The following is a 14886-nucleotide window of genomic DNA, read 5'->3' on the forward strand; positions in this document are numbered from 1 at the left end:
TCTCTGAGTTTTCCGGTGCTCCCCGAGGCCTCTCAGGGGTCTCCGAGCACTCCCGGGGGCCCCTGAGTTCTCCCGGTGTTCCCCAAGCTCTCCCGGGGGCCCTTGAGTTCCTGCTGGCTTTAAAGGGCCGCGATCGCCACACGGCGCGGCCTGGGGCGAGCCCTCGGCTGCTGGGGGAGGCCAGAGGGGGGCACCATGGCGGGAGACGGAACTGGATGCGACGACGCTCTATCCCCCGTTCTCCGTCTCTATGGCCCCGCCGCCGCAGCGCCGCGGGGCACTGTGGGAAGCAGAGGGAACTATGGCGGATGGTGAGGAACCGTAAGTACCCTGTATGTGCGTGCTCGGCCGCCCCTTCCCCCGCTCCCCGGAGACGGGTGGGCCCCGGAGTGCCCTCTCCCTTCTCCCCGGTCTCTGTAGCGCGATACTGACCCTTCTTTTATTCTCTCTCTTTTAGGGAGAAGAAAAGAAGGAGGCTAGAGGAGCTGCTGGCGGATGGGTTAGTGTGGGGCTGCGGGGAGCGGGCTCCGGGCCCGGGCAGGGGCAGGCAGCGCTTGCTGGGGGGCGCCTGGTAGGTCAGGGCGAGCCGCAGCCCCGCAGGAGACGGGTGGGAGCGGGCCCAGCGCAGGGCTGCGGGGCCCGGGAGGGACGAGAGGAGGCAGGGGCAGCGCGAAAGGGCGCTGAAACAGCAAGGACTGGGGAGAGAGATCTCCTGGGGAGAGGACCAAGGGGCTCACCCAGAGTGGGGAAGGGAGTTGCGGGCTTGGAGCTTGGCATGAGTAAAGGCTGGTGTGCTGGAGAGCTTTGTGACAGGCGTGGAAAAGCTGCGCTGCCGGTCAGGGACCGGGCGAGGGCTGCTAGGCTAGAAGCAGGTGACTAAATTTTGGCTGAAAATTAAAAATTCAGTTGCCTCTGCTTATTAAACCCCTAAATTCTATTCCTCTGTTTTAACGGCCTGGAAAACTAACTCTTGGAAGTCTTTAACATCATCTGCTTCCGTCCCTTAACTCTTCCCTTCCATCCACTTGTGGCCCTCTTTCCAAAGACTACAGGGCAGACCCACCTGCCTGAGCAGTAGACACGCAGGCAGTGCCTGTGTGTCTTGGGGTGAGGGTCACAAAAAATCCTGGGGCATGTTGGATGGGGGGGGGGGTGCATGCCAAACCCCTCAGAAGCATGGAGCTTTGGAATGTGAAGGTGGCAGGGAAAAGTCTGGGTGCAAAGCAATGTGAGGACTATGGTGCTCTGATATTTTAAATGAGATTTAAAATTGGAGTAATCTGATGAAATAAATAAGGGGTTAAAATAAATGGAGAATCAATAAATTGAGTTATTGATGTTTTTCAGATCTCCACCATGTCCAACCATGTAGAAACCAAACTTTAGTGTAATCGCAAAAGCAAAACTACATCTGACCATTTTATCACTTACAAAGGAAAATACACTACTAAACAGAAAGAGTAGTGCTGTTTGACAGCTGTTAATGTAGACTGTATAAAAGGATAAAACTCCTGTGTTTTAATGTGAACAAGCATAGCTTCTACACTTGTTTCCAGAAAAGTTAAAAGTTATATCACCCCTAGAAAGAATTGTGCTGTTTATTGAACTGTTTTAGTTGCTGATGTCAGTGCTTAATGCACATCCTGAAAACTGGTACACAACAGATTAGCCCAGGGTTCAGACAAAGGAACATTGTATTTATCCACAGCTTCCTAAAAACTATTTTTTTATGTGAATGTGGAAACTGAGGAGATACTAAAGTGCAAGTCAGAGGTCAAAAGACCTGTCTGAATTCAAATAAATTTTGTCTCTCTTGTTTAACTGCTAATGCAGTAACTTGCCTGAAGTCAAGAGTTAACCAGGAATGAGTTCAGTCTGCAGTCAAAATGTAGGCAAATTATGATGTGTTTATTCCTGCACTTTTTCTCCAATAGTGAAAATCCTGTGCAAGATTAATTGTTTGTAAGTTAAAGTTATTATGGACGTACTGTCTTGTGAGTCTTCTGAATTCTATGAGGATAAAAGGATTTGCTCTCCAAATGTTTTCACTACATTTTCCTTTTATTTTGACATGAGTTGCAGCAAGTAATGATAAATTCTAGAGATTACCCAACAGCTATTGATACAAGTGTTCTTCATATTACTGCATAGGAGGAAGCAAATAATGCTCCTTATCAACGGCGACACAACCTTTCATACTTAGGATTGGTGAAGCTCTTCCATAACAAGCATAGTTTTAACGTAGAACATAATAATTCGTATATATTGAGTGGAGCTCCTATTTTAAAAGAGGAATACACTGTATTAAGGAGAAGCTTCTGAGTAGATGAGATTCTTTTTATGATTAGAAAATTACTTAAGAGAGCTGATTTTGAACTATTCCAGTAAGTCTCTTCACAGTTTAAATTTACAGTTATGTACTACTAAAAGTGACCTGGAAATGTGGAAAAAGGGTAGTGGCGTATTTGATGTAAAAACCTGTCTTGAAAAATAAAAGGAGATGACTGCAAGCATTCTTTTTTTCAAGTGAAACTGATTCTGGTGCTGGGCTCAGGAGATGGTTGGAAAAAGGGGGTATTCTGAATTACATGGTACCAGTTGAAGGTGAAGACCATTCCAGTTTTGGAATGTTTTTAAACACTTGTTTAAATAAGCTGCTATGAAGATTCAGAGGAGACAGTGTTGGGGCGTGTTACTGTTACTTACTCAGCGCCTCACAGTTACGGTTACGTATCAATAATTCTAAATATGATTTGTGAACTTAAAAATTCTGAAAAACAAGATTCAAGGCTTGACTCTGATGAAAAAAACATCACCCTCAGAATCTAAAGGGACAACCTCTTTTTCTGCGTCCCCTTTGAATATGAAGGAAATAAAAGCAAAAAGATGACCCTTTTTCACTTCAGGTCAACTTTTATTAGTAACACCTAAATTGGTGGCATTTATTGAAATGCCTGTTCTTTTCCCCCTGTGCGTATTTGTAGTATTGTTTTCTAGTTCTACAAATAAAACCCGCTCATGCAAATGTTCATGCATGTGACTTACATGCATAAAGAATATACAGATATGTTTGTAAATAATTTAGGTAATTTTAAGATATATAAAGAAAAATATATTTTAGAGGTGTAGCTTTTTCTGTATGGTTTTGCAGCTGAATTTACTGTGTTCTATGCAGAATGGCTGTTGATGGTGGGTGTGGGGACACTGGAGACTGGGAAGGTCGCTGGAACCATGTAAAGAAGTTCCTCGAGCGATCTGGACCATTCATACATCCTGATTTCGAGCCAGGCACTCAAGTGAGAAACACTTACTTTAAATAAAAAATTGGTAGTGTGTGTTGCAAACTGATGTGAACAGTTTAATTAATTGACTACCAGCAGTGTATGAATATTAAAACTGCATGAAAAGCTTATATTCTAAGCAACTGAACATTATGATTATAGAGGAACATATTGTATTCTTTTTATAAGCTTGTGTTTTAAAATTGTACGCTGTCAACTGCAAGCTTGCTGTCATCATATATTTAAATATATAACAACATAATATGAATTATGCTCTGTCTTTGAGTTCCATGTTAAAAATAGCAGCTCTTGTCTCTCCATTTTTACGTAATTAGATAGAGTAAGGAATTTCTTGTACTTAAAGAAGGAATTAAGGTTAATATGTGTAATATGAGAACTGGGAAAGTTTACTAAAAAGCAAAATTTATAGTCTTAATTATTTCTTCTGTTTTCCTTTTTTGGTACACATTGTTTCGGTTGAATGTATTTTACTGTTACCTTCTTTATGCACTGTTCCATTATTACTAGTTTGAGACTGGAGTCTTCTAGAACAGTTCACAGAAAGTAGTTCTGTAGTTAAAAATCTCAATTCTTTTTGGCTAGCAATGTTTTCTATCTGTTTTATTTTGCATTATATGTTAGTAAAATATTTGGAGGAAGAAAACATTATCTCCTTAAACTCAAGAATAATAAAGGTAGACCTTGCTTTTTTCATGGTAAAAATTAATATAAAGAGAATACTGATATCAGCAAAGATTTTGCTTTTCTATAACCTGGGATATGGGAACTGTGTGAACTCAACAACCAATTAAAGTCCAATATGTAATTTACTCCTGCAAGCACAAATTGTGTTATTGATCTAAGTTGTTTTATGTGAAACTTATGAGGCACTGAAAATTTATCATAACGCATTTATAAGGGTTGTGAAGCAAAGGACAAATTATTATTTTTCTGACCCTAGTGTATTAACTTTTTTGTTTTACGTTTCCACAGGCTCTTGAGTTTTTGTTAAGCACATGTAAAGTACTGGTTATTGGAGCAGGAGGATTAGGATGCGAACTCCTGAAAAATCTGGTAATTACTCACTTTTTATCCTTTGCTTCTTAGAATCTTCTTTTTTTTTTTCCTTGAGAAAATGATCTTTTCTGCTGTGCTAATTTGTTGTTGTTGGTTCTATCTAGGTACTAAATTCCTAAGTTGTAATAAAAATGTATAAAATACATGATGATACAGACAACGAACTTGAAGAATGCATTTTATTAATAAGCTTGAGACATGGTGGCCTAATGTGTTGTGTGCTATTCATTTCACTGTCTCGGAACAGCATGGTGCTGTTTATGAAAAGCACAGACAGAAGTTCACTGGCAGCCTTCAATATGGTCTGATGCTGGAATTTTTCCCTAATTGCCAGATCTGGGGAAATGGAAGTAAACTAAGAACATTATCATGCTCATGATGATACAAGGAAGCATTGTTTGGAATACAATGGCTAAAATGTATCTTTTCAGATGAAAACTGATACTGTAAACTGCTGTAAGTAGCTAGTACAAAGTTTAGTATTAATAGTCACAGTTGAGTTCAATTTCAGTTTATTTTATGTCTTTGGATTAATTTGAAGTGAGGTTAGAATTGCTGGAATCATTTCTGTTCTTTAATAGTGAAATTAGTAGAGCCGGACTTACTGTGCCTGTAGTGACCTTCATGCCTGTGAAATCTGTTTGGCCTTCCCAAGAAGAGATTCTCATCTTTTCTGGTTCCTCAGGAACAGTAAATTAGAGGTTGTCTGCAGAGCCCAAACACTCCTTTAGTTGCATCTCTATTGCTGAATTCCGCCTATGTAATGTCAGCTTTTTGAGTCAGACCAGCACAGACCATTCCGTATGGAAATGGCTGAGGAGAAATAGGCAGTTGTGTCAGAACAGAGAAGGAATATGACAGTACTGCTATACAGGTTGCCAGAAGGTATTCTGTAGTTTTCTTGATACACTGTTAGTTTATAATAGAGTGTCTCACTACCTATTCTGAAAAGCAGTTTTTAAGTGTTTAAATGCAGTCACGGGATCATGTGTGATGAGCGATTAACCCAATAAATATGTATAAATTTAATTGTCCTCTTCATGTGTTTTTTATCCTCATAGATGCTCATATTTATCATAGTGTCTCACTGATATCATCCTGTTTGAGTTTGGTAATTTAGAACTAATTCTGTACTTTTCCATGCCTCTATTTAATAATAATTTCTGTCTTCATGGATTACATGGAAAATGTGTAGACTGATATGAAGTAACTTTTTTTCCTTAATTTATACCAACACTTAAGCATTAGTGTACTTCACTATAGGATTAATGTACTGCTATTTCAGGATTTCCACAAATTACCTCCAAGCTTGAGAAGCTCAATCAATCAATAGCCTCATTTAAAGTGAAGCATTCCAGACCCATTAACTTGGGGCTTTTACAGTTCGAACACTTGTATATACTCTTGTTCTGGTTGTTGTTTTGTTGCTGCTGTTTCAGCAGGATTTTACTATAAGAGACTGTGACAACTTCAAGGCAGTTTTCTTTCTTTGGGATATTAGCACTGGTGAATTTGACCTCTGCCGCCAACTACTGTTTTATGAGTTTATTGGGACATAACAAATTAAACCTGTTGATAGCTCATTGAGAGGAAGGATTTGTGAGGGATAAGGGACTTCATAAATCTGCAGCGTGCACTCAGTTCTCATCTCTTCAAACATATTATTTTTTATCATGATATATTTTCATCATTTTCAGCAAGATAAGCTTGTAAGTAAATCTAGATTCTGTTCACATGTGTTCACGTCTTTGGGACAACGAATATAAATTTGATAAAGACTCCAGTCTGTATGTTCACGATGTCCCAGGGTTGCTCTTCTCTTTAGCAGGCTCTCCTAATCTACTTTGATAATTAGCATTGACTTCCCTCGGTTATGATTAGGTAGCGTAAAGAAGGATTGCATCAGTAGAACATTGTCTTTGACTACTGAAATGTTACTAATTCCATCTGTCCAAAATATCAGCATTAGGAACCCAGAAGAGGATGTTTCTTTAACAAAGAGTGACCAGGTGTCTACCTACCCAGAGGATAAAGAGCAAATATGTTTGGGGTTTTTGGCATGTGGAATGAATTTTGGAGCTCTATAAGCATTTCATTTCCTATTAAGTGAAGTTGACTGTCTCTTTTTCACAGGCACTGTCTGGGTTCAGACAGATCCATGTCATCGATATGGATACTATAGATGTTTCTAATCTTAACCGACAGTTTCTGTTTCGGTAAGTGATATTTTCCTGATTTGACTGTTTGGTTTTTTTAAAATGTGCCTAAAGAAAGTATGTATGATCGTTATTTTGCTTTTATAAGATGTCTTTAAAGATTACTGAACTTTCATATCACAGTAGCACTTATAATTAAATAAATATTGTGTGTGATTCCTTATTGTTTTGAGATCTGTGGTGTCACAGTTAGAGCAAGAAGAAAGTTAACAGACGTTCCTTACCAGTTAAATACAGCTAATGACTAATGGAAAAGTTGGCACCAAAGAATAGCGCACACAGAATGAGAAGTCAATTTTTCTAGTACCCTTTTCTTCCAAGCAAAATGAAAAATTGTTGGAGAATTTTTGGAGCTGTTAACTGTAGTTACATGGACATATTTAGGTAACTGTGGGGCTCTGCTATGTGATGCTTTACAGGAATACCTTAGTATTGTCTGTATCAATCGTCCTACAGTAATAATGAGTCACCTAATTCAGTATTGTGATGCATGGAGTCTGGAAAGATTGAGTCTACTAAAATAATACATTTGAAATTGCTTTATTTTTTCCCCAGACCAAAGGATGTTAGGCGACCAAAAGCAGAAGTTGCAGCAGAATTCCTGAACAGCCGTGTTCCCAACTGTGCTGTCGTACCGTATCCTTTTAGAGAGAAGTAGTAGCCCCGAAGGCTTTACAAAACCTAGAAACCTTTGTAGATGGTAAGAGTAAAATATTTTGCTGCCATCCTCTCTTTTTTGTACAATGAAGAACAGATTCATTCAGCTGGTGATGGAGAATTCTTTCTCAGTGGCGTTAGTGTACAGGAAATATACATGAGGGAAGAAGGCTAAGCTTTAAGGAACTACTCGTATGTTTTCACGGAGTGTTTTTATTCAAATGTGATATTCAATCACTCACTGAGGTATTAGAACTATAGGTTTATTCACCAGAGTGTTTTGAGTGTGTACTGGTGGGACGCATTTTTTACACACGTTGAGCAGCTCTGCTGATCCAGGAGTTTGTGAAGGAGCATATTTTGAGTTTCCTAAATAGCTTGCCTGTTGAGCTTTCTCCTGTGTGTGAGTGGCTATTATGTTGTGTCTCTTACTTGTTTTGTAAGATGCCACAGCTTCAGCTGTGGGTATTATGAATCTCTCAGTCCCCTAGTTTTTTCAAAAAGTGTCATATAATGTGATAGTAGCACATCGTATAATGTTTTGGCTTCAGTTTAGCAAATAGAAAACAGTAAAGTCAACTGCTTTGCAAATATATTCCTTTACTGGACTTACATTCAGATATTTTAAAAAGATTCAAGACATGGATGAAAGCTTCTATCGACGTAAGTGGAATTTTTTTGCCTGCCAAATGCCCACTGGTGCTTTAGGGGAACACTGCAGTTGTTGCTGCTTTTCCTGGTCGTTAGATTGCTAATTATTTTAGTCTTTTGCAGTATCCTGGAAGTACAGTTAAGAAATAAAGAAAAATTGAATCCATCTGTTGTATAGATAATCTAGGGGAGATAGTTAAACTCCAGTCAGTTCCTCTGGACTGTTGTGGACAGAATGCTTTACTTATCTTAAGAAATATGCATTAGTACAGATGTTAAATAACATTCTTTTCTTCCTCCGTAGAGTTTCATATTATTGTTTGTGGGCTGGACTCTATAATTGCAAGGAGATGGATAAATGGCATGCTGGTAAAGTCTTCAATCTTTTTAAAGCCTTGTTGTTGCTTGAGTATAGGTAACTAAAATTGAACAGATTTGTGTAGAATGTGTCATTAAAATGAAATGAGGGCTGTTGAAACTCACATCTTTCTGTATGTATTTCTGTTTTCTTTTCTGTTTTCTTCTTGTGGACTAGGATAAAATGCATGCTCTCTTACCTGCCTTTTTCTTGAGGAGTGTTAGGTATCATTGGTACAGTGCCCGCAGGGGTAATTTCAAAGTTAGATTCCATTTTCTGTGGCCTTGTGTAGTCAGCTTTTGCAAACTGTAAGAAGAGAAGCTCCACAGCCTCTCTGGATGCTCCCATTGGGAAATTTTTTTTTTCATTAGTTGAACAATGCTTAGCTGCAAAATTGTAAATGTCATTTTCTGGAGCCTTGCTGCTACAAGGTAATAGAAAGCTGATCATTGGACTAGGTAGTTCTGTCATTGTGAATTTGTTGATAAAATAATGATCTTGGGTATTTACCAGTATTAAAACGAAAAAAAAAGCCAAACCAAGAATCAAACCTTAGATCCTTCAGCCATTTATTCTGGTATACTGTAAGGAAATAATTGCATTTATTGAGTGGTGAGAGGAGGAGGAGAGTGAAGGTGGTTTGTGAAGTTCTGCACACTAACAAATAAGTAGTGTTTCATATACTATGTACCTTTAAAATAAACTGTATATTAAGCATTCAATCTTGGGGTGTACGATTAAGAATAAAATTTGTAGGATTTTTTTTTCTTCCTGCAACTTGCAAAAAAACAACCAATAAAACAAAAGCCAACAACCTTTCCCGCCTCTATTTGTTAGATGTCATTTTTACGTTATGAAGATGGTGTACTGGATCCAAGCTCCATCATACCTTTGATAGATGGAGGGACAGAAGGTTTTAAAGGCAATGTTCGTGTGATTATTCCTGGTATGACAGCATGTGTTGAATGCACACTTGAGCTTTATCCACCGCAGGTAATTGAACCAGTGATATTTCTTTTTTTTTAATATTCCTCTGATTTGCTTGTTTCTTTCCACAATACTATGTGTAACATGTTACACGCTTGTTTCTGGTTTTCTTGCCCTGCCCACACCAGGTCAATTTTCCCATGTGCACTATTGCATCCATGCCCAGGCTACCAGAGCATTGTATTGAGTATGCCAGGATATTGCAGTGGCCAAAGGAGCAGCCTTTTGGAGGTAATTAGGATATTGCACTGGTGCTAAACTAATGTTTCTCATATTAACTATTTTGTTTTGTGTCAGGTATAACCAGCTACTTTTGATAAAACAATCCTACCTTTTAAACTTGCTTATTGTTGTATTGAATCTAAGACTCCTCTGAGCTGGTGAGTGATCTTCTCAGACTTGCTCTCCAGTTTCAGTATTGTTCATGTGTCTCTAATACAGCACAGTGTCTTTCGTGACTCAAAATGTAACCTGTAGCAGTTCTGTAAATCTGTGAAATTAGGATAATTTATGTATAGAATGTGTTAGACCTTACGATGTTTGTAGAAATGATATTTTGATTAAGGTGTCAAGTTTTAATATCTCAATGGAGTATTCGTTTTAACCCAGTTTTTAGAATAAAAAAAAATGCTGTATTTCTGCAGAACTTGTGTAACTGTTAACTTACCTGTAAATTCTTAACTTTCTCGTAGAAGGTGTTGCATTGGATGGAGATGACCCTGAACATATACAGTGGATTTACCAGAAGTCTTTAGAAAGAGCAGCACAATTTAATATTAAAGGTGTAACATACAGACTCACCCAAGGTAAGAGTATGGCATTTCACTGTCGTGGCATTTGCACTTAGGCTGGATTGGTGTTCTTTGTATTTGTGCTGACTAAGCTGACAGCTCTGCTGGGAAAGAAATTGTTCTTTTCTCCCTTAGCATCTTAAAACAGAAACAAGCAGCTTGTTTCCTGTGCCAGCACAAATATTTTATGGTGAATCAGATGTTTAGGCATTCATGATGAATCAGAGGCACTTAACTGGGACAAAACTGAACATTCTTTTTACTGTTTTATTTTTAACCTGGAGCAGCTCCACAGTTTTCATTACGCTGTCACCACTGTTGCTGGGTCAAAGAATAGGGACAAAAGAAGAGGATTGCCTCTTCAGCAACAGCAACATTCTATACCAGTTCAGGATGGTTAAGGGTGTAGGATCTGTTCTTTACTGCTGTGTATGTCTCTGTTCACGTGAAGTGCAGAACGCTGCCACTCATTTAATCGACATTTTAAACACTAGCCAAATAGAAAAGAAGTGGAGAATCTCATACAGAACACCAGAATGTTTGGTAACTTCTATTTGTTGCTGTGTATACTGAGAATGAATTGGAAATGCTGGGCTTGAAATGACACTCTTGAACCTCAGTGTGTGTGCCTTTCTATCAGAAAAGGGCAAACTGATTGATTTGTATCTTCCTCAGATTTATCCAGTGTATTACAGATAGTAGTTTTCTTTGCAGCAGTTTATCCTGGCTTCTCCAGGATCCATACTCCAGTATGGTTTTGGTTCAGATAAATGTGAACTCCACTTGTGAAATAGTTATGTACATGCAAGTGGATGCACAGTTTTCTGCAACTGAAGATGGCTTCTTTATAAAATACATAAAAGATAGAAGGTGAAGATAAAAGCATTATACGTGTTTTCTCAGGTGTAAAGAGACACAAATCAATAATGAGAAGCCAGAGAAACTTCAGACTGCTTAGGAAATTGTGGTCTTTTTGGCAGGCCTGAAGAAAGAGTGAACCTCCTTGTTCCCCATGTACAAACTTGTATGCATAGGAAATCTTCCTTTATATTAGTGTATGTAACATGCTGTTTGTCTGGGTGGGCTCAGTTGAATGAAGATGCCAATACAGTTTGGCAAGCCTGTTCTTGGAGGAGGAATACCAAAACCAAATATCTGTCCTTTATGCATTTCTCCAGTTAAACAGGAATAGAGCTGAGTTTTAAATTTTCAGTGCTGCTAAATACAGAATACTTGGTTTTAGAACGTGTTCACTAGTTCTCTTTGTGTGATACCTTCTTTTTCTCAACATGATTGATCCATTTCTAAAATAAAAAAGATGCCCAAGTCCTTGAGCAATGTGCCATTATACCTCACTGTTACGGAAGTTCCTGGAAAGTGTTGGAAGTATCTTTGGGTACACCCTTCTGTAATTATTTGGGCTAAAAGTTTTCTCTCAGTATAGCTTTTTGGAAAAGACATAGCCATGTGTTTGTTTTTACAGGAGTGGTTAAACGAATTATTCCAGCAGTAGCTTCTACAAATGCGGTAATTGCAGGTATGCTAGAAGAATTCATTTCACTTCTGCTTTACAGATTTCAGATTTTTGTAAGGCAACAGTTTGAAATAGAGAACTCAGGGAGGATAATAGTAGCTTTTAACTGCATCTAATTTATTCTTACAGTCTTGTTTCTGTTTTCCATAGAGAAACTGCATGTGACTGTATAAATTTTAAACTTGTGTATGAGCGAGGAGAAACATTTGAGACTGGAAGAAAACAGTAACTGGAAAACACAGTATATAAGCTTCACATAGTCACAGATTAGTGCCAAATCTATGGTGTTAATGCATAGAACTGCCAGCTGCCTTCAGATGTTTCTTTCTCTCTTTACAAATTATTATACTTGATTTTTTTTTTTTATCACTACTTCTTTGGCACCACTCTGTGCACTAATGTCTGCATGTTCTGAGATAGAGCTAGAAAGTGAAGTTGATTTTTTTTTCTTCATTTCAGCTGTTTGTGCCACTGAAGTTTTTAAACTAGCCACAAGGTATTTAATTTCTTATTAATATCATACAGAATTTCCAATGTAATGACATGTATTAACACTCACATATTTGTCATTATAGTGCATACATTCCTCTTAACAACTACTTGGTGTTTAATGATGTGGATGGATTATACACGTACACATTTGAAGCTGAAAGAAAGGTTAGTGCTGGTAAAGGCTTGCAGGGTTGTTTCCTTGATTTTTATTGAACTTGTACAGTTTGTGTGTATTTCTGAAATCTGGTATTGAATTCCTTGGCCTTCAGCTCAGAATAATAATATTATTGAAATTTTAAAAGCAGAAACTACAGTGTTTTCAGCATGTAGGAGTCTTTTTTTTTTAAACTTGTGTGGTTTTGGGGTCTAATAATGATGGTGGTCGGTCCATATGGTATAGCGGTACTATTTACCTCCAGATGAATGGATGTTTTATTTGATGTCCTGGTAATTGAACCTTTTCTTCTACTCATCAGTTTACCTAAAACTATTGTATATTATATGCAATGGCATATTTAATTTTTGCCTGTTTAGCCAAAGTTCCTTAATATTTGGAAAACTAGCTTCAGGTATAGGGAGGTTCTTGAGACAGCTATTTCTGTGTTATCTGCTGGTGCAACATTGGTATCTCAGCTGTTTCTGCTATGGTACCTGCAGAGGAAAACAGTGAATCCGAAGATTTCCCCTGTAATAAAAGAAATGGGGTTTACAAAATAAGAAACACAATCCTAAGAAGACTCATGAGCAAATCTTCTCAAAAAGAGGTTAAGATAACAACTGATTTGAAAGTTTGTAGTATTAAAGTTTGTCAGATGAAATTTGCAGTTCATAAATACTTAGCTACTGCTGGGGACCTGTCAAACAGTGACAGACTTCATGAGGAATTGGTTTTGTCATTAATGTTTGCAACATTATTAATACTTCTAGTGCTAAAACATTGTTTAGAAAAACAAAAACAAATCGTTTTGGGACTTTATTGGCAGCATTTTAAAAATCATAATTAACATAATATTCATTCCCATGCTTTGTTGTAGGAAAACTGTCCAGCCTGCAGCCAGCTTCCCCAAAACATAGAGATTTCCCCATCAGCTAAATTGCAGGAAATCTTGGATTACTTGACAAATAATGCTTCATTGTAAGTGTGCAAATATTCTGACTTATTTGATAATTTTTGGTGGTTCAGTGTTTCAGAAAGGTAATTTCTAAATGTATTTTTACGTGATTGTGTTTTAAAATGTTTTATATGTAGGCAGATGAAATCTCCTGCAATCACTGCTACTATGTATGGGAGAAATAAAACGCTCTATTTACAGGTAATCTCAAAATACGTAATTGTCTTTAATAATGTTAGTTTATTTACATTTATTTTCATTAATTTGAAAGGAAACGGTTCTGCTTTTTATTTCCGCAGACAGTAGCTTCAATTGAAGAACGAACAAGGCCAAATCTTTCCAAGACACTAAAAGGTATCATGCAGTTGTCATGTGTAGATTTTTAAGATACAGAGTCAATCCTATTCATCCCCCTGTATGGCACATTCAGCTTTCTTTTGCACTACACAATAGAATGAGCTTCATTATCCCTTTCGTGCAGTGGACCTTTCTCAGACTACTCAGGGGTGAGCTTTGAATTGCTTAAATGTGAAGAGTGGGCAGATTTCACCTGGTGAAGAAAAACATTGCAAGAAAGCAATGATTGCTGATGTAGATTAAACACACTTCAGCAGCATTTCATGTATTTCTTGACACAGTCTGTTAGCTTCCTGGTTGAATTAGATGAATATTAATTTAGCTAGTAAGGTATTTGTAGCTTTATTTCATTGTATTTATGGTTTGTGGAAATGGCATTCATAACTCTTTTTTAAATTTTAAAAAAAAGACAAACTATACAGGTTTGCTGTACTTAAACTTATCTTTCTGTTTCAGAATTGGGGCTTGTGGATGGCCAGGAACTTGCAGTTGCTGATATTACTACACCACAGACAATGTTGTTCAAGCTTCACTTCACCACCTAATTTATTCATAAGTAAACTGCATATACAGCAAGAGAAATCTGTACCCACCTTGTGAAACAAACGTACTCCGTGGGTGTTAAGGCAGCCTGAAATGTTCATGTTAGTACTAGCATTGAAGGTAAAGTAATACAAATGAATCACCATATCTAAGAATTGTACGTAGAAGCCAATATTTGGTGGATTATATTTGTATAAATGCTTATTAATGTACAGAACTCTGATGTAGAGGAATACACTTTTTCCGCAGTTTTTGTTGTCAAAACGTTAATGTACTTTCACACACAGAAACTTTTAAGGTGACTAAAAGTCTTTGTTTTCAACATGTGTTCACACATATATGCGAAGAGGAGAGCCTTTAAAAGGAACCACAGAGATCTCCTTTTAAATTGCAGCACTCCTGTACACTTGCTGAGTCACCTTAAAACTAAGAGTGGGCAGTGGGGTAAAATAAGGATTTTCCTCTTATTTGGTATCAATTTGATGGATTTTATGAAAGTATGGAAGAGATTACTGTGTGTGTAAGCAAGGAGGAAAGGAGAAAATGGTCCACTGTACATGAAAACATGGACATGTCTACAGTGGCAGTGCATGGTATTGCAGGATTATGTTCAAGTATCATTGGTGCTGTTGAGGTATTTATTAATAAAATATCATAAAGACACCTTACTTTGTTGTTTATCAGTGGACATTCGAGAGTGTTTATAGCCTTGATTCAAAAATCTAGGACATCATTTAGCTGCTTTAGTCAGAGGCTGTTCACTGGGCAGTGCTTGTTACTCTTAACAGCTACTCTGGTTTTGCTTGTTGCTTGTCAACTGTGCTTGAATT

At 37.8% G+C, this 14886-nt stretch overlaps 1 protein-coding gene across 3 annotated transcripts; it reads left to right on the plus strand.

The window, feature by feature from the left end:
* Positions 1-232: 232 nt before the first annotated feature.
* Positions 233-14725, plus strand: UBA3 (ubiquitin like modifier activating enzyme 3). 3 transcript variants are annotated; one of them, XM_009563112.2, is made up of 18 exons: positions 233-321; positions 458-499; positions 3176-3296; positions 4275-4355; positions 6492-6574; positions 7130-7210; positions 7851-7894; positions 8187-8251; positions 9078-9233; positions 9356-9458; positions 9920-10033; positions 11502-11555; positions 12012-12048; positions 12128-12209; positions 13079-13179; positions 13294-13357; positions 13456-13510; positions 13970-14725. In XM_009563112.2, exons 1-18 carry the CDS (start codon positions 251-253, stop codon positions 14056-14058), a joined length of 1443 nt encoding a protein of 480 aa, XP_009561407.2. In that variant the 5' UTR covers positions 233-250; the 3' UTR covers positions 14059-14725. The 3 variants fall into 3 exon arrangements, with proteins under 3 accessions (XP_009561407.2, XP_053932292.1, XP_009561406.1); XM_054076317.1 differs by having other exon boundaries at positions 252-332; positions 13970-14724; XM_009563111.2 differs by lacking the exon at positions 458-499 and having other exon boundaries at positions 286-321.
* The last annotated feature ends 161 nt before the right edge of the window (positions 14726-14886 follow it).

Source organism: Cuculus canorus, chromosome 11, assembly GCF_017976375.1.
Source record: "Cuculus canorus isolate bCucCan1 chromosome 11, bCucCan1.pri, whole genome shotgun sequence".
In the NCBI taxonomy this organism is placed as follows: domain Eukaryota; kingdom Metazoa; phylum Chordata; class Aves; order Cuculiformes; family Cuculidae; genus Cuculus; species Cuculus canorus.

Excerpts from the sequence above, each read along its gene's own strand:
- UBA3 (XM_009563112.2), top strand. The coding sequence starts at position 251 with ATGGCCCCGCCGCCGCAGCGCCGCGGGGCACTGTGGGAAGCAGAGGGA. Across the intron at positions 3,297-4,274 it reads ATTTCGAGCCAGGCACTCAA|GCTCTTGAGTTTTTGTTAAG; the intron begins GTGAGAAACACT and ends ACGTTTCCACAG. Across the intron at positions 4,356-6,491 it reads GCGAACTCCTGAAAAATCTG|GCACTGTCTGGGTTCAGACA; the intron begins GTAATTACTCAC and ends TCTTTTTCACAG.